The sequence below is a fragment of the Cryptomeria japonica genome, chromosome 5 (genome assembly GCF_030272615.1).
Source record: "Cryptomeria japonica chromosome 5, Sugi_1.0, whole genome shotgun sequence".
Classification (NCBI taxonomy): Eukaryota; Viridiplantae; Streptophyta; class Pinopsida; order Cupressales; family Cupressaceae; genus Cryptomeria; species Cryptomeria japonica.
Genome location: NC_081409.1, coordinates 231,762,742 through 231,790,078, shown reverse-complemented (window position 1 = coordinate 231,790,078; position 27,337 = coordinate 231,762,742). Strand labels below are relative to the sequence as shown.

Genomic DNA, 27,337 nt, shown 5'->3' with positions numbered 1-27,337 from the left:
TTCTTTTTCAATTTAATTATCTTATCTTTCAATTAGGATTCTTACTCAACCAAGCCTAGACCCCACCCACGAACGCCTGAGTATGAGGGACAACTCTGTCCCAAGACTGCCTACATACCTGCTTCGGCACGGGATCAAGGCGTAAAGTATGTAGTTCTATTTTCTATTCTATGGTTTGATGTAAACTGATTTGTGGGTACGCAACCCTTTCTAGGGTCAGTGTCCCAGACAGTTTCTCAGCGGTTGCTACCCACGATGGTAGCGCTTAAGCGAAGGCTCAAGGTGGCCTACTGCTTGTGGCCTAAAAATAACTAGATCCTAATTCTTATCATGAGCGTCACCCTTGACCCAATTGCAAATCACCAATATCCCTTCAAGATAAAAAAGAAATCAATTCTATGCGAGCATTTAACTTGACCATCCCTAAAAAGGGGTTTACTATGGTTTATCTCAACGGATGTGAAAATCATTTAAAAGTTATCTTATTAAATTATCGATCCAAGGGGGATTACCCGCCCCTTGGATTTTAACTTCCAAGTGTCCCTTATTACTCCCCGACGATTTATAGGGACGATGCCACAGATGTCGTTAATGCAGCTTTATTAGGCATTAAGTGCAGTAGTTCAACACGACGGCATTACCCGTAAGCGTGACCCAGAGGCACCGTATATACCGAACGCTGCTAGTTTTGGTTTTCCCACTTCCTTTGTTTAGTTTCTGAACTAAGAGCTTATGAAACATCATGCTTGAAATATAATTATGAAATGAATGTACACAATTTAAACTTTAAATACTATTTGAAAAGAGAAATATCATTATTCTACAATTAAACGAATTAATACATGTATTGGCATGGTAATGATAATTGTGAACTTACGAGCAATTGCATGTAGATAATGAATGCGAAATAAAAGCAAGGTAAAATAGTGTCATTGCATACAAAATGAAGAAGTGTTTACTTTTATTGTAAGAATAATTAAATATAGAGTTACTGGCAATTAGTTTATACTTTTGGCGATTTTGGATCAATCATATTAATAAGACTTGGAGATTTAAGTAAGTTTAAATTTATCGCCCAAGAATCAATTAGATCCTCAATGGATTGAGAGATCCCATTCTTTCACAATAATCTACCATACGATAATCCCTATTAATTATTAAATTTTCCCAAATTTACTTTGCTAATTTTAACATTAATAATAATTATTACCAATTACATTAATAATAATTATTAATAAGTTATTAATAATTATTACCAATTAACCAAAATTTATTAATAACTATTAAAAATTAATCTAAAATTTATCAATTATTAACAACTAAAACTTTATTACCAAGTATTAACAAATAAATTCCATAATAAAAAAAAGGAATTTGAAATATAAATGTGATAGTCTACCCGCGCGAATATGGTATTGCGCGCCCATAGCAATTAGTGGGAGGGGGACCCCACAGTCCCCTCCACTACCCTGCGGCCACTGCCGTAGCAGTGACCGCAGGTTAGTGGAGGGTACCGTAACGGTACCACTCCCCCTGCAGAGTTATTAACTCCGCCTGCGGCCGATATCCCATGCAACCATTCACGGTACCTTCTACGTACTGCGTTGCAATGTTAATTTACTTTGCATTATTTCTCATGCGATAGTTTAATCAACTCGGTATATATATATATATATATATATATATATATATATATATATATATGGTTTTCCAGATTAATTTAAATAGACAGAGAGTAGATTTTAAACAATAAGGATAAAAAAATAAAATATTAAAGTAATAATAAGGGTTCATTCACAGGAGTGAATAACCCAGAGAGATAAAACAATCCAGGGAGAATAATTCGATCCCAGCAGAGTACAAATGATTGAAAGCCAGATGTTTATACAGAGATAACTTATATTTTGCTTCCTCATAGAGAGTTATTCCCAGAGATAAATAATCCAGAGTAAATAAATCGTTTCCAGCCATGAAAGGTAGATGATTATGCTGGTAAATGCAAGCTCATAAGTGTATTTTTTTTATTTTTTTATTTTTTTAAAATCTGATTCCCAATCTAGAACTTACAGAGATAAACTTATATTTTTCTTCCTCACAGAGAGTTATTCACAGAGGTAAACAATCCAGAGAAAATAAATCGTTTCCAGCCATGAAAGATAGATGATTATGCTGGTAAATGCAAGCTCATAATTGTATTTCCTTAATCTGATTTTCAATCTAAAATTTACAGAGATAAATTTATTCCTACAGGAAGATTTGATTCATTCATGGTAAGAGAGAAAAAAAAACAAGATTTTATTCACAGCAAGGAATTGAAAGACAATATTTTAATTCTTCAACTAACAAATATCCAATCTACAGAAAGAAATTGAAAGACAATATTTTAATTCTTCAAACTAACAAATATCCAATCTACAACAAGAAATTGAAAGACAATATTTTAATTCTTCAAACTAACAAATATCCAATCTACAGCAAGGAATTGAAAGACGATATTTAGTTCTTCGAACTAATCCACTACAAAAATAGATTTCAACTAATTTCAGCAATATATTAAACCAAGATTGATCTAATTTCTTAAACAAATGAATCTAATTCTTATCAAAAATTTGAAACTAATGGATCTAATTTCTTAAACAAATTAATCTAATCTAATTTGCAGCAAGGATAAGATGCATAAAAATAAAATAAAAACTAAATTGAAAGAACCTGGATGCTTGAAAATGGTGTAGAATCCCCTATGAATCTCCTTTGATCCTTCAAACTTGAAAGAAGACCTCCAAAGCAAAATCTTAGCTATTCTCAAAAATGAAATATGACTACAAAAGAGAAATTTACTTGAAGAATTTCTTTATGGAATAACCAACTCCCTTTTTTGAAAACTTGTACATCTTTTATAAGAAAAATCTCCAAATTCCACTACCTAATTTTTAATTAAAAAAATAGAGATTCTCTCCCAATTTGCCCTTCATGCAAATTGATTAGACTCAGTGGGAGGAGTTACATGCAAGGTGGTGGAGAAGCCTCTAGAAGCTTCTTATTCTTCCTACAACATGTGCCATTATTTGGGTGAGGAAATTTAAATAAACAATTAAGAAAAAAAAAAGTATATTCTCCATGTGTGTGTGTGATTTATTATTTTTATTCCTTTATAATATTCATTCAATAGTTTATCCAAAAGAAATATAATAGAGTTTGTATTTAAATCCAAAGGAGATAAAGGAGGGTTGTGACATCAGCCTTTACATACACATCTCTGATCCATTTTATTTTAGTCCCAATCCTTTGTAGCATAATATTGAGTGAATGGACCGCACAAAGTGTCCAAAAAATGTGATCATAGCATTCCTCAACCAACAAACCAACAACTCTACAATTTTTTGCATTGCCCGTTATGACTTGGACAACATTGCGGGGTCCCATTGACTCGATGGCGGAGATGAGAATTTCTACAATAAATTGGTCATCTTTTACTTGGCCCTCACAATCCACAACTTTCAAAAACACTGCCCCTTCAGGGACACTGCTATGACATTGATCAAGCGATGATTTTTAGCATCTTTCCACCCATTTGAAACAATTGTTACACCTGTCTTAGCCCATGAATCCCTATGGGTTTCAATGCATCTTCAACTCTCTTCACCTCTCTCTCCAATAATATTCCACGTACCTTATCATAACCCGGGCCCTTATACCCTCTTGGAGCTTCATTAACACTTTTCATCATTTGCTTCCAATATGGGGAGCGAACAACATTGAAAGCCAACCCATTTGCATAAATGCACCTTACTACATCTTGGTCAGCAATGTCTCTACTCTCATTTTGAAATGCGGTTTCTAAAGGCGCCTTTGTTCTTTTGCGTGCCAAGGGTGGTTCACTTTCAGATTCATTTGTGGAAAAGAAGGGGTGGTCTTCTACTACAACATCGGGATTAGATGGGGCTTGCATTCTCCTTGTTTTCTTTGGTGCGGTTTGATTCAATCTACGGGCTTCTCTCTCTTTTGCCTCCTCATGCTCCCTAATATATTTCATCACTGTCTCATTTGGTATAGGTTTACCATCTTTTCCAGGGCATTTTTTGATGCCTTTTCCTTTTATTCCACACAAATGGCCTACCACCCGATAATATGAACTATTACGTTCAATACCACATCGTTGGCATCTCCAACGGAATCCCCCACCTCCTGGAAGTGGTTTTATATTGTCAACATACTTCCATAAGGAAGAGTTTGGATCATTTCTTTGTTTTGAAATTGTTTGTTCATTGCCAATGGAGGAAGAGGTAGATGCCATTCTAGTTCCTATGGCAAGAAATAACATAAACATATTAAAAAACAAAAACAAAATAATGAAAAACAATTAATGTTTCATGTTACAATTTTGAAACAAAAATAGTTGGAAAAAAATGTTAAAAAACCTACCTCTTGTAGCCAATGGGAGCTTGCAAATGTATGGAAATGATGCTGCAACACTTGTTGAAGCTTCAAAAATCAGTCTTCAACTCCTCCTATTTGATCTTGGAAGCCAAACTTTGTTCACCCTTTCTTCAACCTCCTGTCAAAAAACTTTTGTTTGCAACAGAAATGAGGAGAAATGAGCCAAGATTATGTTTTAGAAGTCACTTTTAGGGTATAAAATTCACTTTGTACCTGGCGGATTCCAAAAGAAAATTAAATTTTGCATAATATATTGCTTTTTGGGCCGCTCAGCCGCCTGGGTTCGACATAGGACCGCCCGAGTTCGATCTTGGTCCGCCCGGGTTCGAGCCAGGTCGAACCCCCTCTGAGAAATTCGAACCCCGGTCGAACCAAGGACCCAGACCGGACCGGACCAGTACTAGGGGTGTCTAGGGGCGAACCCGGTAAGCTAGCTTTTATGCAATTAATTATCCAAGACCCTTCTTGTACGTGATTGATTCTCAAGGCTTTGCAGCTATCTTTTATGTACAATTAAATAAATCCTGCAATGTACCCTATCATGGCTAGACACACTAGTGTAGAGTTCACATCACATTATTGGAGGCAACTAAGCTGGCTTATTTGCTCATCAATTTTGTTGATCAAACCTTCTTTCCTTTATCATAAGTCAACCCAGTCTCTATTTGTTCTCCTGTTTTGTATTTTATGTCATACCAGAACTTTGGTGTAACAATTCAAATGTGTGCCTTAGTTTATTTATTAAAATGCAATTGCATCTTTCATGCATTGAATATAATTATATTTGGCATTCAGGGGTTATTATTCTATAGAACATGATTATTTGGTTTAATATTTATAATCAATCATTACTAATAAAATATGTTAACACTTGTGGATTCTTTTGATATGGTTTCAGAGAGTCAACAAAATTAGTTGTTTCTTGTAATTTATGCTCTTAAATTAGCAGGCATACTGTTTATTTATAACTCAAGCTTTATCTGTAATAATCTTCTCATGTTTACAGGGAGGTTGCCACACTCTCACGACTGCAGCATCAACATGTTGTTCGTTACTACCAGGTCCGTTTTTAGGTTTATTTTTAGTAGTGTTTACTTTACTCTACTCTCATTGTTTCAATCAGCTTTCTCTGTTTTGTTGTACATACTTATAAGGTCGAACTCTATGATACTATTCATAGTTCTTAGACTTGGAGAGTACTTGGCAAGTGCAATTTTTTAAATTTCTTATAAAACACTTTTTTTTTTTGGCAAAATTCAATTACAAAATGTATCAAATGAGTTCAAAAAACCACAAGGAAGTGTATACTATTAAATTTGGCCCTTGAATACATATGGATTACAAAACTGCATCATCATGCGAAATGGGATAGTGGATACAACAGCTAGCTGCTAACTGATAACTATTAGCAGTGTCTTTGCTGTTTCCATTGGCTGTCTGGCATTTTACTTGTCTAAAAAAGTGGTTTCTATTAAATTTGATTCTTCAATACATATGGATTACAAAATCGCATCATCATGTGAAGCTGGATGGTGGATACAATAGCTAGCTGGTAACTGCTAACTATAGGCTAGCTGCTAGAGCCTATAATATCTGATAGGCAATAGATCTTTCATGTCCATGGAGTCACAAGAGGAAGCTGGTGCAATGATAGGCTATTGGGGCTGTTAAAGCCTGTGTTGGATGTGATTTGGGAGAAACTATTCTCAATTTGTCTTTGCTGACTGGGACAATTGCAAGAACTTAACAGAATTGGAAACATGTTGATGTTAAAAGGATCTCACAACTTCTCACTAGAGAATATTGAGGGTAGGCCCAACTATATACAACACAGACTTTGGAGGGCCTCGGGCTGTAAGATGTGTTGAGTTCAATGGTTGAGAATAAACAAAAATGACAGTATGGTAGAAAAGCACAAAATCTTTTGCTGATGGAAAGAACAGATAAGACAAAGAAGAGCAAGGTTGACATGTACTTTATTGCTAGAGAGAAAGTCTTTTCCGCATTGTTGGATCTGATGATGGACTTTCGGTAGGAAAGCAAGATTCCGACTCAACAAGATCACTTGAAAAGTCTTGCTAAAGGAAAGAAAGTTCCACCTAAATTCATGAATAAGGAGCTTCGTGGCAAGGTGGAGATCCATTAGAGGAAAATGGACCATCCAAACAACATTGGAATGAAAAGATTTCCTTGCAGAAAACACAAAGGAGTGTGATTAAAATTTCTCTACAAGACCCATAGAGGCATTATGTAATGTAACATCTGTACATTTGTGGATTAATGGCATGAGGAGCAGAAGGCTACTCTTATTAGAGTTTTATTTCCATTAGAGGGTTTGTCTAGATGTATCTTGTGTTGCAATTGTATGCATATGATTGTTATTTTTTTGTATTTGGTTAGTATTCTAAGTATTTCTTTAGGTTCGACATGCATATTCTGTTTCTATTCATCTTGAGATAACTGGTAGAGTACTGCTCAATTAATAAAATTGTTGATGTGTTGGAGTGTGGCATAGCCACCCTAGTGTATGGATTAAGTGGTATTAGAGTGGGCTCCTTGCTTTTGACTAAGGGGAAGGAGTTTCAGCAAGGTTATATCCTTGTGATTGAGTTTTTCTAATGATCCTATGCAGTTTGTTTTTCGAATTTTCTCAGTGTAATTTTTTTGGCTTGTAGAGGACAGCCATGGGAAAAGGAAAGAAGAGAAAGGTAGAAGAGTTAGAGGGAGAAAATTAGGTACTCCAAATGTAGAAATAAGGTTGAGGAAAAAGTTGAGTTAGCTGGAAATTGAGAAAGAAGTATTGCAAGTGTTTCTGGAGAGTGATGGAGATTAAGTTTTGGCCACATTGGGAGTATTGCAAGGAGAGTTGCTAGGAAAACAAAGATGTTGGCCAAGTTGCATGGTAATGTTTAAGGTGTTGAGATGAAAGGAAGAACCTCCATGTGTGATGCACAAATTTAGCTAGACATATGCATAGTTGAGACCATAGATGATAAAATCTGCAAAAAATAATTTTACTCCCAATTAATCGCGAGTCATTTATGGCCATGATTTAATCTGCAAAAAACTCCTAGGCAATTTTTTGAAAAAATTGGGGCAATTTATTGAAAAAAGCCACAAACGATCGGGAGAAAAACTCAAATAACTTTGTGTATGAGATGACCTGAAAATTGATTTATTCATTCATCAATGTGTATGAGATGAACTGAAAAATTGAAAGACTTTGTGTGCACATGCCAATGCCAGCTATTGAACAAAGAATTTATTTTATGGAAGATGTCAAGTAGAGAACTTTAATTCTACAAAAAGGACATTCAAGGAATGCAAATTCTCTATAATATGTATTGAACTCAAATTTATTTAGAGGTTTCACTTATTTTTTGGTATATGATATGTATTTAACTCAAACCTTGATTTATATATGATGAAAATCAGTAATATGTTCTACAAATCCAGTCTATATGTGTGTTTTTCAAGAATATTTTAAGAATTGTATATTTTCAAATGTTCGATAAATTTGCCGAGTTTTTTGCCGATTTTTTCCCGATTTTTGGCCGAGTCCCGAGTTTCCAACAATTTTGGGCCAAAAGAGTTATTGCCAACTAAGAGTTTTTCATCTTTGGTTGAGACTTCATCAAGTTCTCTTTCTTGCCGCCAAGGATGCTTTGGTAGTTTTGAGAGTCACACCAAGGGATTTGGTTCAAGTATATTAACAAAAATGGGGTTTGCTGGACAAGGGCTTGAAAATGATGGGCAAGGCATGGTTAGTTCTATTGAGGTTATTAATAGACCTCAGCATACAGGTTTGGGAGTTTCTTGTGGTGTCCATGAGGTTGGGGAATGTTCCAAATGTGCTGCCTTGAGAGAAGCTTGCAAAGGAAGTGAGTTTAAGACACCATGTGTTGGAATCAGCCATCCAAATAATACGAACCATTTCTTTTGTTCAAACTAAAGATGTTTGCCATCAGTAGTTGATGTACAGGTTGCCAAGGAGGAGAAGATAACTCAAGAAAACCAAGAAAGTGACTCCAAAGAGAAGAGGACATTAGCTCCAAGAAGAAGGGGGTTGTGAAGAGAATCTCCATAGCAAAAAGGGCAAGAATATGCCAAGGGGCACCCCAAGGAGTCCAAAGACAACAAGGTGTGCAAATGTTGTTTGTTGTTGCAAAAAGAGAGAGCATATAGCTGAGAATTGTTGGGTAGCACATACATATACTTTTTGTAGTTTGTGTAACCATAGATTGACTATTTTTTGGAGGAAGAGAAACAACACCAATAGGGAACCAGAAACTCCAAGGAGGAATTGTCCTAAGGGCTGAGCAAAAGATATTTGGAACATTCATCCACAACTTCATCCAAATAATGCAAGAAGGGAGTCTGACCCAAAAGAAAGGAAGAGGAGATTGCCAAGTGGAAGGAAGCCCATTGGAATAAGAACCCACAACGAGGTAGCAGTCCAAAGAGGATTTCTCATCTTTAACACAAGATTATAGTGGTAAGAAACCTTACTTCAAGTCTGGGTGGGAAGTTTCCATTGATTGTAGCTGCAAGCTAACAGTTTAATCCTAGGAGGATTTTAGTCACAGATTACAATCCTATGTAATAATGTAATACGTAGCTCCTATTACACTTGTTTGTTAGCATCTTTTGTTTTTAACTGGCATCATTATGGCCTATGTAATTCTTATCGATCATTAGACATTCTTCAATAATATAACGTTGCCATCTTTCCTTGAGATCGACATATTTCTCTCATTTCATTCTTTTGCTCAGGCTAATATGTGTTTCAAGTATTAGAATGAAAAAGGAACTAACTCCAATGCTGCAAGAAAAGTAAGGAGTATGGAGGAACCTAGTCCGAGTGTGAAGCTAAGGTATGAGCAACTTATTAGTAGTGAAAAGCTGAACAAGGTTCACTATTTTTCTGACAAAACAAAGTACTTCATTTTTGTGTTTTTAAGATATTGCTGCAAAGTTGCTTAAGTTGGTTTCAGTGGGATGTCCAACTGTATTTTTGTGAGCATCTGATGCACACTCCAACCTAGATATTCTTTTGAGGAAGTAGGACAGTTTGTCTGCTATGTGGGTCATAGAAGGAGGTATAGACAATCTTATGGCAAGTGAATCTTTGTATAAGCTGCTGATTTTGTTGTCATTATGGATTTCCTTTAGCTTGTAGAGCACTTGATAATTTACACTCTTCTCCATTGCATAAGACCCAAGTTGGGCCAGCATTTTGGAGAGTGTTTATTCTTGAGTTTTGTTGTTGCTAGTTTCCAAAACCCTATATTGAAGGATAATGTTTGGAAGCACCTATAGGGAAAGATGAAAGTTTTTTGTACTCAGTGTGTTGGTGCAGATTTCTGAAGACCCCATGTGAAGGGCAAATTGGAGTCCTATGAGAGGTGGAAAGTAGTCGCAAAGTGTTTTGGCTAGTGTTGTCCTCAAATTTTGATCACTACAATTTTATAGTTTTGAGTCAACAAGTTAAAATATGTAAGGCTTATACAAGTGCTTTAAATTGCTTGTAAAAGTTCTTTGTCTGAACATGATCGAGTCTAATTTAAGGTTTTCAAAGGAAAATCATTAACGTCAAATAATCTTGGTTTGAGGTGATCTAGGAAATAATGCAGTTGTTTTAATTTGTTGAAGAATGTCTAATGGAGTCGTAAAATTTGTATTCCAAATGTGTCATTTTGTTTGTATTGCAGGAATTTTAAATAATTGTGGACTGTAAAATGTAGCGTTATATGTGGTGTTTTGTCTCTTGTACAGTTTGAATCGTCCGACATTTTATTATAAATTGGCAGGGAATCAGACCAATCTTGCAGTTCAGCAGCTGCTGCCAGGTGGCTTGACCAAACTGAAACCCTAATAGAGTGTACATTTGAAGTTAGGTGAAAATACTTGATATGTGGTCAAATCTTGTTGCAATGCTGTTAATTTAGTTTTTGTGTTTATGAATGCTACATGTATGTATGTAGTGAGATGGATCTATATGTGTAATTTTGGAAGGTTGTATGCATATACATTTACATATATAAATAAATGTAGACATCAACGTAATAGACTTGTAAATACAAATTATGAATATCTAAATGCTTTGCAACCTGAGACATCATATTGCAAGGTCATGATGAATATCTTTTGAAGAATTATTAAACATAACACAAATGGACATGCTATGGACTTCTAAATTATATCTCATGGAATGGGATAGCATTGATTTTGAGCATTTTGAACTGATGAAATTTTAAGAGCGATTTGAATCACAATGTTTGTTTATTGATTGAGCTATTATTTGCTGATTTATGGAATGCTTTCAGGCTTGGTTTGAGACTGGTGTAGGTGGCTCTGTTGGTGTGCTTCCTGGTGGGTCAGAAGATTTGGACAGTTCAGAAAATTATATCAGTGAAGAACACTTGTCAGATCTTCCGTCTGATCCTCAGGATAGAGCACAACTAACATATTTGTACATCCAAATGGAGTACTGTCCTAGGTATTCTTATTTCTTTATGTTTAATACTATTTCTCTGCATGAAATATGTCAACCTTTGTGTTATTACAGGTGACTTCTTTCTTGGGAAGTATTTGCAAATATATACGTGAAGGAAAATATTTTTCTAGAGCTGATTATTCATGACCTGTGGGAAATGATGTGATATTAGTGATCTATTTAAACTGCCGTGATTCCAAATGATAACTCGAATATTTTTGATCGCGAGGATATGTGTCAAGAAAATTTGAATCACTTCTAAGATTGCAAATGCAATTAGCTCAAAAGATACAAGAACATCTGAGAGCTGTATCATTTCTTGCTTGTGTTATGTAGCTGAAATGTGTGTCTAAAAATTAATAAATACAGTGACAATTTAAATTAGGAAGTTATTCTTTTTACTGGGTCACAAAGAAGAGAACTGAATATCTTGGTAAGTTTTCGTTCGTTAGCGTTTAGAGGCTCTATTTATTAATTAATTTTCAAAAAAGTTTGATGTTAATTGAAACATATTTTTGATTGAGATAAATTTATATCATTACCTCTGTTAGTACTTTTTGATTGAATTCTATTATTCTGCTACCTTAATTTGTGCGTTTTTGTAAGAACCCCATGGGCTCTAACGACTGATGCTGCTATTGTATTCGTTTTTATTTTTTGTAACTTCGTGATTTTTTTGAGTTTTGCAAGGGTTTGATTTAAAAAGCAAATGCATATAAACAGATTGAACTAATTTCAACTAAAATTCTAAGATTGTTTCAAGAGATGACATCTACAATCACACCACTTCATCATTTATTGAAACAATAAGCCTTAACATAGCATTCATAACCGGAAACTGAGAAATACTACTGCTGCTGAAAATTTCTGTTAAAAAGCAGCTCTTTAGTTGATTCGAACCTCCTCAAAAATGATGTCTTTGCCTTCAAGTATGTTGCTGTCGGCTTCTCCACTGCTGGGCGCCTCACTATGATTTTTCTTGGGATTTTTGGCAGCCTCCTTAACCAAAATCGTCCCAACCCTAGATGGCAGGGCTGGGTGAAGTGTATGGCTGGGCTGTGAAGAAGTTGTATGGCCTGCGGCTGCTGTAAATGACAACCAATTCTTTTATTTTGGATCTGCTAATGATTCAGTCTTTCCTTCTCCTTCGATCGATGCAATCCTGAAGAAATCCCTTGCAATTTAAGCACAATTAGGATCCCTGATGTGAAGCCCTCTTACAAATAAAATTCAGAAGATATATCACTCCCTCAAATGGTTGCACACTGAAGATTAACCGTTCTCCAATGGCTGCTTGCATGCTGAAAACCCTGGCTTTCGCTTGCAGAGAGAAATTCATGAAAACAAATGCAATAACAATGCCTTGGTTCGATTTCCAAAGCCCTTTATATAATTCCCACAAGAAGGTCGATTTCTCTCATTAAATCATTCCATAACATTAAATGCTATTTAATGATATAATACCTTTAGCTTTAGCATTTAATATTTTACCTTGTAAAGTGCGCCACCTTTTAATTCAATAATTGGCCCCCTTAATGATGCTAGGACACTCAAGTTATAACATTATAATACCCCTTTTTTAATATTTAATTATGATATGAGCCATTAAAACATTAATAACTCCATTAATACTTAATATCTCTGAATGCCGTCTGAACTGGGTACTAAGCTGAGGTGTCTTTATATGACCACACCCTTATGAAAAATAGTAAGGGTCCCCCTCTATGTAATTCTGACTTACTATAAATAGTAAGTAATGCATACGGAGTCCTGGAGGCCTCAAATGAAAGCCAAAACTGCTAAGCACTGAACACCGGAGATGATACAAGCCTGAAAAGACCCTCTAACTATCCTCATTAGCCTGCGAGGGTCATAATAATAGACTAATCATCCAAAATCCATGTTTGCTAAAATGGGGACATTACAGTTTTGATTGAATCCTATTTATCTGTTACCTCAATTTATGCTGTTTGATTGAATTCTATTTCTCTGTTAGCTCACTTTGTCATTTCTGATTTAAATCTATCTTCCTGTATAGGGGTTTATGTGTCTTAGTCTCATGTTTTTGAGCCTCCAACAGCTACGATAGTATTCCTTGGCCTGTGTAATTTAACTTTATAAAATATTAATTTATTGTTATTTAAATTTTAATCAGCAGACTATACCAAATAGCGAGACAGTGATATCCACTGCTCCCATAGACATATCTAAATAAAGAATTGCTGACAATTGGTTCTGTCGGTGCCGACACCTGACGTACTAAAAATAGCAAGTATGAGATGACTCATCCGAATCCAGTCTAGAAAAAGGCGTTATGCTCATCATAACTGTCGAAGCCCAAATAAACATCTGATACTGCCAACCTGCTGAGTAAACTGCCTCCAAAGTTCCTTAACCCTAACTCATTAGCCTACGGAAATGAAACTGAATAGGTTGGCGATCCACCATACTGAACTAGTTAGGAAGGGGACGTTACAAAATCTTTTCGAAGGTCATGAGAATTGGAAAGATGAAAATCCTTTCATTCTCTTATCAAGTTTGGACAAAAACCCTTGTATTGTCATTGTTGAGTTAGGGACGAAAACATCTAATTCAGCGTATTTGTAAGTATTTCTGAAGAATTCACGATAAGATTGATTTTTAGTATTGTTCTATGACTTATTAATAGAATATTTTGATAAACTATTAATCTTTGACAATATAATTGTTTGAAGGCAAAAATCAAGAATATCCCAAAAAGAGACATTACATTCCTTATAGACATAGCTAATGTGGTGTTACAACATCATTAATATTCAAAATAAATGTCTTTGCATTCACAGGTGTATTTTTTTTAGTAGCCTAACATTATATTGTAGCTAATGAAAATATGAATGGGCGAATGGTGAAATAGAATCATTGCAAGAAATGACACAGTTTACGGAATTGTATAGTAATGGAGGATAAGAATGGTAAAGTAAATCGAAACCAAACTTAATTATTGTTCTTTAATTAATTCAATCCACACCCAAACAAAAAAAAGATGACAACTCTAGACTATTTAGGCCTTTCAATGCTTTCTTAACAACAGAGATTTTATATAAAGTCCACTTTAAGCCTTGAAAATTGGGTGTGACAGTGATATGAAAATTAATTTATCTTATCAAATTACATTGAAGTATTACTTTGCTTATAATCATTTAGCATTTAAAATCTTCCAAATATTTCTGAATACAAAGTATGTAATTTTAGTGTACTACCCTTATCCTACTGATAAACAGCATGTTTCTCACACAGTTTCAACTCAAATCTTTGAGAGACAAAATTATTAAATAAACTATGCTTAATATCAGCAAGGGAAAGTTTTGTTTCTTCAAGAATTGTGCTCTGCCTTGAAAGCACCATGGGAAAATTTGGATAGTGATAAAAGTGAATTTATCAATATTTCAGTATATTGGTATGGTTTTTCATTGAGGAATGCTATAAAAATTAGTAATACTAAATAAATAGTTTTTGAAAATTTTATCTGGATACTGGTAGTCGTTGTGATTTTGGATCCCTACATGAAATGTTCAGTTGTAGTCATTTCATCAAAGAGAAAAATGTAAGTAATGGGTGCTGATAAAATGTCTGTTTTTTACCTTTTCTGAGTACATATTGAGAGACTTCACAAGTCAATCTTTTACAGCAAATTTCTTCTTTGAATTCTTTTTGAAGGACCTTGCGTCAGGTATTTGATTCCTACACTGGTACTATCGATAAGGAGGTTGCCTGGTCCATGTTTCGCCAAATTGTGGAAGGATTAGCTCACATTCATGGGCAAGGCATCATCCATCGGGATTTGACACCAAACAACATTTTTTTTGATGCTCGCAATGATATTAAGATAGGCGATTTTGGACTTGGTACGTTTTAGATTTTATAATTTATGAAGTGGGTGCTGCAGAATTAATGCTCTTTTACATTCTCAAAATGCATGGTTCATGCTTCCTTGTAGCCTGTTTCCAATTTATTTGATCTAGTACTAATTTTATTTTCCCATTTTTCTATTCTTGGTGTTCTGTGCATGCTAAACTTGACCTATCCTTTGGGCTGAAAAACTAATTTTCCCTTTGAACTGTCCATAGGAACACCTTTAGATGATGCCTACATAAATCAGTCTTTATGAGGGAGACAAATGAACAAGAAGTCATTTGCCTTATGCTAAAGTATTAAGCTTGTGTTGCAATTTAAATTTCTTCTGCCATAATGCAATTATGGAACATCACGTCATGTCCCCTTTTTAGATTTATCTAATTTTTTTTTGTATTTTCTGATTTCTTGGACAAAAATAAAGCTGGAACAACAAACTGAACTGAATAATAAATTTTATTCAAAATAACAAGTAGCTGGAAACTGTACCATAGACCCTTAAAGTACTGGATTTATCATCAATGCATTGCAAGCAGCAGATCTGAGTCATATATGGTTAAATAGATCATGTATAATTGCTGTTTTATGTCCGATATAAATCCTAGGTTGCAAATAATCTCAGATATAAGTTGTTTCAATAAACATACACCGATATGAACTCAATTCAACCACCCCAGCTAGTATAACATCAGTATAAATATGCAGAAACCAATTAGTACGTAGACAACAGCCATAATAGATAATTGTTCAAGTTTATTTGCTTAGGTAGAGCAACTTATATATGATACATGCACCAGCTACAATGATGATTGGTAACTGTTGGTGTGTTTGAAGTCGGATTTCAACTCCTTTAGGTCAACACAGAATAGAATTTAGTAGCAATCCCATTCTCTCTTGCATAAGGTAGTTCCAGTGCTACTGAAACGATCACTAGGAAACAACCTCAAGGTTCATTTTCTCAGGTCTTGACTGTGGGATAGCTCAAAAGTTGATGTGTCTTGCTGGTAGACACGAGGGGGACTTATGTTTTACGGATAGAATGAGCTTCAAAGTTCATAAAAGGTCCCTAAGACTCTACAGGTCTTCATTTCATTAGTTTTTTCATACACATGATGCTATTTACGGTCTGCAATTTTAGATTATAAAAAAAAAGAAAAAGAGAGAGAGTAAGAAGTAGATATTAACTAATCTAACTAAAATAGCATATGTGGGCAAATAGACGGGGATGTAATGTCCCCACTTTAGCAGTTGACCAAGTGTATGTGCGTTAGCCTAGCTCTACATGGTCCCGAGGGCTAATGAAGGGTTTAAGGGGATCCTGGAGTGTTTTGGCCTAGTCATTTCCAGTTTGGGCTAAAACGGAGTTGATTTACTTAGTTTCAGGCATACTTACTATTTTTAGTAAGTCAGCAGGACACAACGGAGGCTAGCTTTGGTGATTGGATTCGATACTCCTCGGCGAGAGCTTTTCGACGAGCTATCACTCGCGCTATTCAGAGTTCAATTGCTAATATACTGTAATGCCTGAAGTGTTATTAAAGTAACATTTAATTTAATTGTAAAATATTAAAGTGTTACTTTAATATTTATTTTATGGGGATGTGTGCAAATCAAAGGGGCACCAAGGGAGACATAAGTGAATATTTTAATATGTTTTATATTGCACATCTTTTATCCCACATTGCTCAAGTGAGTTGGGTCGACCCTTGGAGAAAGAATAAAAGGAAGCTTTTGAGGCTTCACTCGGCATGTTGAATATGAGAAGAAATTGATGTGTGAGTTGCAGATCCGTTCTTAGCTTTAGGGGATGTCTATCCTCTCTTGTGACATTCTAGACATCATTCCTTTGGGGTTTGGCCTTTGGAATCCATTGCTATCAGCTTCATTAGTAGGCAGTTTGGGTGCATCTCCAGCTACAGGCAGATTTGGTGGTTTTGCTCATACCTTCTTCACTTCTCGTCCAATGTTTATGCCATTCTGAAGGGATGATTTTATGAAGATATTGGACTGATTGAAGACTAATTAATACTGTAGCAGCACTGTAGCGCAACACTATTCACGTTACTGTAGCACGACACTATTCACGCCGCTGTAGCACGACACTATTCACATTACTGCAGCATGACACTATTCATGTTACTGTAGCAGCAAGATGGGAATTCATTGTTGGAACGTTATGTCAAAAATGCTAGAGTATTTAGTGAGTTGAAAAATCTGCTATGTATTTGATTTTATTAATTCTGGAAATAATATCATATTAGCAGTAGTTCAATCTTCATGTTGCATATTATTGTAATTTCTTCTAGTTCATGTTATGTGATTTCAAATCTATGCAAAGACTTATAAACAAACAAACATTTCATTTCTGAAGCCATAAGGGGGTTTAAACATTAAACGGAGAAATAAGGAGTTGGATGCAAACTGTTTGACTAAATTCCTATCAGCAGTTGGTTTAGTTTTTGGGCATTCTAGGGTGTCCATTACAGGGGATCCTAACATTACCATATTATACTTCTCTAGTTAAACATAACTTAGTATAATTTGGTGCAATCTTCAAAGGAAAGTTGGATTTTCAAACTTTTAAACACTAATACAAAATCTAAAATATAAATTCATCAAAGTGTTTAATAGTTGAACTAGCTGCATGAATATGTTCAAACTAACCATACAGTGGGATTGACAATCAGCCAATCCTTAATGGTATGACCTAGAAATCCCTATCAAATATTTTCCTAAATACACTAATAAATAAAATGCGTTACATAAATTTGAATGAAGAAGAGAGAACCATGCACTCACAGGAAATATGAACAACTTGGAATTCCATAAAACCTGTAAACATTTCTGCAGAGTTTTTGCAACAATTCTAGAGTTCTTACAAAATAAGGAAACTCGGTCCCTTTAAATAGAATTTCAAAATTGAATGAATGGCCCAGATTAAACAATACAAGTGGCCCAGATTCATCTTGAAAGCATGACTACCCATGCCTAGTTAATAAGGGACGTACTTTCCACCTAACTACCCAACTACCTACCATAAAGCTATCCCCCCAAAAAGTGCATTGCACGAACCTCAAAAACTGAAACTGTACTTAGGTAGCCGGGGAGAAATAACTAGCTTTGAGAATGCATTTTTTTATCATCCCAAAGTAGATATTTTCCCTTTTTACAATAAAAAGTCTCTTTCACCATTTAAGTACTTTTTCCAAATGTCCCGGCCTGCAGCTCGCTCTGCCCGAACATGATCTTGGAACTTAACATAGATATCCCTTATCTCATCGAGAGGAGGCATAGGTGGGTGGTGCATCCAGAAGCAAGTATCCATGCAGCGATCATCTACTTCCCTTGTTGGATCCAATCAACCCCGTTGATCTTATAATCCTGTAGGGTTGCGTGGAATTTGCTGGCGCATTTTAAGTCATGTGTAGTGTATGGAGCCCCTTCTTCAATTGGCTCTTCTAGAACAATTTGAATTCATTCTAGTCCATATTTGGCCTCCATTCACTGACTAGCTTTTTTAGGAGATCCACACAGTCATTCCCAATATGGAGCAAAACTGCCTCACTGTCTTCCCATCCATCATTAATAATGTCCATGATGTTGCTCTTATTGTCAAGGCTCGAAACCAACCCTCAAAAGTATCAAAATCATGTGGCTCGAAGATCTGTTGCTCATTTGGAATCAACGAGTGTGTCCAAAATATGGCTTTCATGATCGGAAACAACTTCTTAATTGCTACTTGTGTTCCTTCAATGTTGCTCCTTAGGGCCCTTAGTGTTTGGAAAGTTCCCTTTGTGTCTCGTTTGCAGTAGACCAAATCACTAATCACCTTGTTTCCTACCCTTGTAATACCCTCCATCCACTCTCTGGTTTCCTTGGCGTTGTCTCGGACACTTTCAAATTCTACAGTAGTTTTCTGTGTTAATGCCAAGGGGGGAACATAGGTCTTGGTAGCATGCTGCAGAGGCTTGAGTAGATGATCTATATAGTTCTTGGCTTGCTCAACACGTGTCTTATACATTTCTCGCTCAACAGTCATTCTTTCCAGCTGGCCCAATATGGTCTGCATGGAGTCCTTGAACTCTTCCACTTGTTCTTTTGTCACCTTTCCTAGTGGAATCGACATAACACTATAATCGGCCAATGCAACTTGCTCGGCTGATTTGCCTTCAGGCGGAGCAGCAATATGTATTGTTCAGTTCTTCTGAGCATCTTTGGTAATCTTGGAATATGTCCTTGGTTTCTTTCTCCCTTTAGTCTGAGGTTCTCCTATTCGAGAGAATAGGCCTTGTAGGCTTATTGGTGGCCTCATAGTGGCCTCCCTTTGGGCTTGGGCCTGTAACCATGCATGAGGGGTAGGTTGTCCTGAAGTGACCACTAACTCTTTCCTTTGCTCTCTTGACGCCTCAGCAGATTCATTGTCTACCCGTGGCTGATTTGGCGTTGTATCTTGCTCTTTGTCCACAACTGAGTTTTCTCCAACCTCACTCAACAATCGTTGAGTGGACTCAAGTAGTTGTGGTTCTTCATTCCCAAGAAGTTCTATATTATTGTTTTCCTCATTTTCTCTCATGGCACCATCATTCTTTTCAGTAGCTGTTCCATCATCTTTATCACCTTCCTTCCGTTTTTCTTGTTCAGCCTCTTGCCTGCTATCCTCATCATTGGGCTATTTTTCTCCTTCTTCAACCTGATTTTTAGGTCCATCTAGGTTAATGGTCTATATCTCTGCCTCCTGCACATTAGGCTCCTGCGAATTGATTGCCTTAGTGACAACCAAATCGATGTGCAGGGGAGGAGTAGGGAGATGCTAAATTTCAACTACATCGTCGGTTGAGTCAAGATCTTTTGACAAGGTGGTAGGAGCTAGCCTTCTTATTGATATCTTTTCCTGCACAAGGGCCTCAGGTGATTGGCTTGGATCTCTTCTAGAGCTCTTTGATATTCGCGTTCCCTTACTAGCCTTCGTCTTCTTTCTCTTCTTTTCGGGTCTCCTCTCGATTTCTTCCTCCTTCATAGCACTTGATGCCTCTTCGTCTTCTGATGAGTGAGATTCAAAGCCTCCCATTAGGTTGTAGGTGAATTGTATCCCATCATGGGTTAATTTCTGAATGTGTTGATATAGCCAGGCATCTGTGTATCTCCTAGGGCCTTTCATTATAGCCTCTAAATCAGTGATTGGACCTTGGGACTAGTTGATCGATGGTGGGAGGTCCTTTATTGCTTCATAGTCATGGAATTGCAAGCAATCTCCATAGTCGACAAGCTAATCTGGGATTGGGGCATACTCGAAAGTCTTGATTTGATGAACATTAAGCCTCGAGTATTCTTGTTGGCGGACTTCAAAATCATCCTTGCAGCTTGCCCGATAATCTTTTATAGTCATTTTATATCTATAATGCCTGCCATAAGGTTTCCTCCCTAATCCAGTGGGGTCGAAGTTCCTCCTGAAGGGATTAATAGGGGTCAATAACACATGTTAGTTTGTAGTTGGGATGGGTATTTATGTTTGAGTCGCCGAGAGGTTCTCGTGGGGTAGTTGGTAGTTAGTGATGGTTGGCAACTTGGCCAACCGTTGAGTCTATATATGATTCGGATGGAACCTCGGCAAGGAGGGGATTGTATTGGCATATTTTGGAGAATTCAATAAAGATATCATTCTTCTGGTATAGTTGTTTGTTGTTGTTACTTATGCTTTGATATATGAATGTTCTGTTACATGAATAGTTGGTACGTGTGGGAAATCCTTGTTTTAGCCGTGAGTTTACCAACCTCACATGAAGGACTAAACATTTTGGCGCCGTTGCCTGAACGAACATGGAGATAACCATGGCGGCAGGCGGAAGGAATTAATGGGCCGGCCATTCAACCAGCAATTAATTGTCGTGGACAGCGACACACATGAAGAAAGTACCACGGAGGAGGCACGAGAGGATCAGTTGACGACAGACTTGGTAGAGTTGTGGGACGTGTCGATCATGTAGTATGTGCAGAGGGAGGCTCAGGAGAGAGCCGTCTTTGAAGGCACGGTATGTGGTGAACTCACCTTCAGCACTCTTGTCTTTGACCTGCTCGGAAGTATTCCAAGGTTACTCGCCAGAAATCTGATTGCACTTCAAGGTCGAAGGAAGGAAACTGCACAGGAACTCCGTCGGCAACAAGTTCTCCAAAGGTACGAAGAGCGGAACTGTAGGGAGGAAGAGGAGAGGGAGACAAGCCGACGTCGTACCTTTGGCACTTAATGCCCCTAAGGCCAAACAAAGACAAACGTACCACTGCCATCGAAGGAGTAGATGAGGGAATTGTACGGAGATCTCTCCGTATAAAAGAACAGGACGAGCGGAGACAATGGCTAAGGGAGGTTGCTGACTCGAAGAGCCTTGAGAAACGTAGCAGAAGCTGGAGTGTGAGTCGGAGTAGTAGTCGGGAGAGACAAAGGCCGTGTACATGGAAGGAGTTGGCGGAGGTCACCAGGAACCTGCCACGTCTAGATGTAGCGGAGGAAGATCTCGCCGATAAGGCCCCACACTCGACGTCGAGTGAAGAAGACTTTGGAGCCGAGTCAAAGAGCAACCCGTCAGAGTATTCTGAACAAGGAGAGGAGGCGGTACGGGCCCTGCACGCAGAGGTCGCCAGTATTTTTGAAACAACATTATCCGACATCAAGAATTTGTGCTTGTCAGAGGAAACCAAAATAAGAGGGTCAGATCCAGAAATCCCGAGAAGGAGGGAGTATAGGAGCGAGGGTTACCAAAGCCTTGCGGACAAGGGTCCAACCAGGTCAAGAGCGTACGGTACCTTCGAGACACATAATACCTTTCGGGGATATAGTAACTTCCAAGCACTACATAAAACCCTCTAGACAAAAACAATGGCATACACCCCGGAGAAACAAAAGATTGCAAAATTCATGGGCGATGGGTCGGAGGATCCCGTACGACATTGTAAGACATGCATGACCATTTGGGAGACAAATGGCCAAGACGACCAGGATTGCTGGTTGAAGGCATTTCCAGCCACTTTGCAAGGAATAGCAATTGATTGGTATACAGACTTGGATCCCCACTATAAAACGTCCTGGAACAATCTGAAGAAGGCTTTCCAAGAGGAGCTCAAACTCCTACGGGATGACAATGAAATTGTGGCTGAGATTTACAATACCAAGCAAGGAAAAAGTGAAAGTGTGCAGGCATATAATAGAAGGCTGAGGGAACTGCTCAACAAGATTGAGAACTAGCCAGCTGATGGCCTCAAGAAGAGATGGTTTGTTGAAGGACTGGTACTGTCTCTCAAGCGGAAGATGAAGATGGTCCCTCCACCCTTGTATGACGAAGCATACAACCATGCGATGGATATTGAAAGTGAAAATAAGACATCCCGAGGGAAGCATCGAGTGAGCGATGGTGACAGTACGGATGAAGACAGTGATGGGGAGTCCAAAACCGTGCAAGCACTCCAAACGGATATGATGAGGATGATGAAAGAACTAAAGGCTGACAAAGAAAGTGGCAAGGAAGGAAAGGAACTATGGTGCATCGACTGCAAGACAGAAGGGCACACTAAGGGGAGTTGCCCTTGAAAAGCCTTTTGTGACATCTGCCAAGTAATGGGACATTCCATTAAGGAATGCCCGTACAACTTGAAAGCACGGAGCACACAAGTGCTCTACGCCCAACCCGACCAAGTCACACCGCCAGCGACACCTCCGAAGCCGGCAACAAACTCTGACGCCTCTCTTGGAGGGTATCGAAACAACCGGCGGGGTAACAATAGGCCCAATAATAACACGCCGAGGAGTAGAATTCAATACGACGCAAAAGGATGACCCATGATCCAATGCCGGAAATGCAACAAATGGGGTCACTTTGTGCGAGAACGTCAAAATGGAGATGACGCAGGAAGTTTGTTGTGCAAATGGTGCGGTCCGGCGAATCATGAGGACACAAAGTGTCCAAAGCAACAAGGGGTGAATATGCTGGAGGTAGAACCAGAGGAAGGCGTACTGGCAATCACAAGACTGCAAAACAAGAAAGCCATGTATCCTGACCCTCGCACGGAGAAGGAAAGACTCCAGGAAGCAAGGGCAGATATTGAGTGGGTGATGGTAGAAGAACAAAGGGCCTCACACTCGGCTGCCAATACCCCACTTTGGTCAGGACTGCAGAAAATTATCATTAAGCAGATGTTATAGATCACCATACCCGTACGGGTATCCGACCTTCTACACAACATGCTACAGTTGAGGATGGCCCTGACAAATGCAACCGATGACATCACCGTCGACCAAGAACACCGGATGGTGACAGAACCACCTAGCGTGACTCTGGTGAAGGAACCTGGTACGGATGCCATGGACCCTATGTTGCTCACGGTAAGCATTGGATGAAAACCTGTTGTGGTGGAGATGGACATAATGGGACAGAAGCTCACAAACACCATCGTGGATGGCGGGTCTGGAGTCAATGTGCTACGGGAAGAAACTTGGAGAGGTCTTGGCAAGCCTACTCTCTGGCCACCAACATTCCATTTGGTCGGTGCAGATCAGCACGACATCAAACCCCTCGGGACTCTCATGGCACAAAAGGTGGTGATCGGGACACAACAATTCCTTCTGGACTTCATAGTCATCCCACTGGAAAGAAAAGCGTACGATGCCCTCCTGGGAAGGGGATGGCTGATCATGGCTAGAGCCAATCATAATTGGAAGAAGAATACACTCTTAATCGAGAGTGAAGGTCATAAGTATGTGATTGACCTGAGGAATCAGTCAGTCAGTGAAGAGCTCACGTCGTCTGACTCCGACTCGGATGACTCAAATAGATGGGTGTGGGGTTCCGAAGGAGACAGAGGAGGGAAGGAACCCAACGAAGGAGTGCTGGAACTGGATGGATGCTCTGAAGATGGAACTAGTTCGCTGGTTGGACTCTTCCATTGGCAGATGGAGGACGACGAGGTCTTCCACCCGGAGTGCCACATGCTGCAAATATGCGAGATTGGGGAATCAAGTGGCGGTATGGAAGAGCAGTCATTTCTCCCGGAGTACGGTAGGTACCAGGAGGGAATGGCATGGGTGGATGACACACCAGCCCACCAGTTTGAACGAGACAAACCCATCTAGTACGAGGAAAGGGATGCGAAAAAAATCAATCTAGGCAAGGACGAGGACTCGCAGGTGATACTCGTAGGGGATGAATGGAACCTTGTACTGAAGGCGGCAACTTTTAGGATATTTTTGGAATACAAGGACGTCTTTGCCTGGACCTACAAGGACTTGAAGGGGGTACCTGTTGACGTGTATTTTGTACACTGCCTAACACAGAATAAAATACCCAAGGGTACCTTATCCTCTCTTGAATAAAGCCTCCGAATGCTGAAGATGTCGCGAAAAGGATCAATCGGGATGACTTCAAGGTTCCTGTATGTAGGGTCTCTACGTGTGGATAAGCTCCAGTGGTATGATGTGATTTGCTGGAATCACAAGGGGACTTACATCTAATGTTTGAACTTCTGATCTGTTTTGCTGGAACACGGGCTCTTACTGGCTTAGATTTGAAAAAATGGAAAAAGGATGAGGCGAAGAGAAGATCTAATCCTAATACTAAGAATGTAGGAGCAATGATTTGATTTTTGATGAAACTCTAACTAGGTCTTGTTTTGACATCAATGGACCATCTCCACAAGGCTAGTGCGATCTTCTAAGGGAAGCTTTATGATGTTCAAATCATCACCGCAAGCATAGACACCATCAAGTTGATGCATATCAATGAAGAAGCGACAAATTGAAATTGAGCTTAAGCTGAATGATTCCAGTTGACTACACAAGGCAAGTCTGCAATCAACAAACTGCTAGTAGTATGGATATACGAATTCCACCATTAATCAATCGCATTTCCTCCATTCATCTAATCATCTACCATCTAGGATTGAAGACTCAACAAGAAACCATGCAAATTGCAAGAAACGACATACTTCACCATTACTTCAATGAAAATGGAGTTTGTTTACAATCAATGGCAACAATTTCTTGCCTTGTCCTCCTATTCTACTCTAATTGCTATTCTATCAATTTCTAACTACTCTCTATCTACTAACTGCTTTCTATTATTTACAACTCTCTCTCTAATTATTTCTAATTAGCCTTTACAAAATGAAATGCCAGGGCTTAGATAGTGCCCTCAATACAATTCAATGGCTTAGATCCATTCGAGATCAATGGCCAAGATTCAACAATAAAAACCCTAATTAGGGTTTGTTACAACCATTACATAACATTTAATGCTTGACCAATGATAAAATTGTATTGCTTGGACACATGTCCTCTCTAGAAAAATCGACCAATGGATAGCCGGGGTAGGTACATCGGAGTTTGTGCCACCTTCCATGAGTTAGGTACATTGAATCTGGACATGCTAAGATGGACCACACTGACTGGAGAAGTGATGACTAGGACGCCACCTCATTTGACACTTGTAACTTGGTAGATATTCAACTTGATGTTGTTGAGAAGCTTGCTTTAATTAATTCATCTGGAACTATTTACTTCTTCAACGAGCCCTTGTTCTAACTCCTTGTGTCCTTGATGTGCAGGATGATGATGTACCTCGCCTTGGAACGCTGGATTGAAAGAGGTCGCCCCTGTCCTGGCTTGATCGTCCCGGCGAAGACCGTCCTTGATCCGGCTTGATTTTCCTTGATGAGATCTCCATTTGATGCCTACACAACATTTCAAAATTAGCAACATGATTTTGCAATGAATAACTAGATTAGAGATTAAATTTAGGAAACTTCATAATAAGTCCTTGAGTTATCATTTCCTAAACGACGATTGAGCTATTAGAATTCAAAATTTCAAAATTTAAGGCTATGACGATCAAAATTCGAAATTAAAACAAGGGATCTTGTCATACCTTACTTGAGAGTTTAACTCTACAATGCAAAACAAAGGAAATCGCCTAGGCACAAATCAAAATTTGATGGCTTCAACGTGATCTCTCTCCAAATGAACGTCCACTTTAGCAATTCGCCACCTTGGGGGAGGAGTCTTCAATGTCTTGAAGATAACAAATTCGCCTTACTTGAAACAAACACGCACTCCTCTTTGATGATAATTTCGCACCTTGTCTTCTCCAAAATCGCATATGAAAGAGGATAAAATGATGATTTGAAAATGAAATAAACACCTCCCTTTATAGGCGCTCACCTTCACATTGACCCTAGGCCGACTTTGGTGAATAAGGCAAATAAAACGATTTTTTAAATAAAAATAAAAGGCCGACCTCCATAAACCAAGCACTTCATTTAATTTTTTAAATTAATTAATAATTAATTATTAAATGCCATCGTTTTTAAATTAATAAATTCGATTTCTTTGGCAAGGCAAAATAATAATTAATTAATGATCAAGCGCAATATTTAAATGCCATTTTTTAATTAAATTTTCAAATTATCGAATTTTCTAGCATTTAAATAAATTCAAAAATGTTTGTTTAGCGCCAAAATTGAAAAGGTGGGAAGATTCAAACCTCATTGCTCTGGTCCCTGACTGAGGGACAGGAGCGATCCATTAACTTTGTCTTGATCCTTGCATTTTTGACGTTCAAAGTCTTCATCTCCACGTTGAATTTGCCATTTTCGTTGGGTTCTTCGAGCTTGATTGATTTGCTTGTGTGAACGAGTGCCCTTTATGACCATTATCGCCTTGGTCCCTTGGAGAGGGACAGGAGCGATCTAGATGTTTTCACTTAGATCTTGCATCTTTAATCTCCAATTTTCATCATAAGGCGAATGATAACATTATTTCTTCATTCTATGCCTGTTTCACTTGACTTCTACAAGGCGTTTTGATGTTTGGAGGATCATCGCCCTGGTCCCTTGGAGAGGGACAGGAGCGATCCATGTGTTTTCTCCATTTCAAGCTTAAATTGGTAACATCTTAACGTTCACCTCCCTTGTATCGCCTTCCAAATGATGTTTTAAACCTTGTGCAACTTTGCTTTGACGTGATCTTCAAAGGATAATAAGTGACTTAACAAATATCGCCCTAGTCCCTTGGAGAGGGACAGGAGCGATCTAGTGTTTTGGTCTAAATTCACCACCTTTCAATCTTTGTTCTCCGTTCATTGCCTTCCAAATAATGTCCTTGATCTTGTTCAACCTTGCTTTGACATGCATTTTGAAGGCAAACGAATGATTTAATGAAAATCGCCCTGGTCCCTTGATGAGGGACAGGAGCGATATAGCTTCCTTGTTCAAATTGATAGTCTTTTGACGCTTGAAACCTTTGCATATCATCATCTTAAGACGCCTTAGACCCTGTGCAACCATGTACAATCTTGACTTGGCATGAATTTTGAATGAATTGGCAAATATGGTGGATGTCGCCTTGGTCCCTGCCTGAGGGACAGGAGCGAACTTCAATGTCCTGGGCTCATACTTGCTTCCATCAACTTGTAATTACTTTCATAATGTAGAATGAGGTCCCTTTGATCCCCTTGGACACTTGAAACGTGATCA

The 27,337-nt window shown here is 38.1% G+C and overlaps 1 protein-coding gene across 4 annotated transcripts in view; it reads left to right on the top strand.

Moving 5' to 3' along the window:
* Positions 1-27,337, top strand: part of LOC131029091 (eIF-2-alpha kinase GCN2) — a 336,054-nt gene that overhangs the window by 132,009 nt on the left and 176,708 nt on the right. For all 4 annotated transcript variants that reach the window (XM_057959493.2, XM_057959495.2, XM_057959494.2 and 1 more), the window contains exons 12-14: positions 5,444-5,498; positions 10,764-10,936; positions 14,630-14,817. In XM_057959493.2, coding sequence (XP_057815476.2) covers positions 5,444-5,498; positions 10,764-10,936; positions 14,630-14,817 — 416 coding nt within the window. The remainder of the gene's footprint in view (positions 1-5,443; positions 5,499-10,763; positions 10,937-14,629; positions 14,818-27,337) is intronic.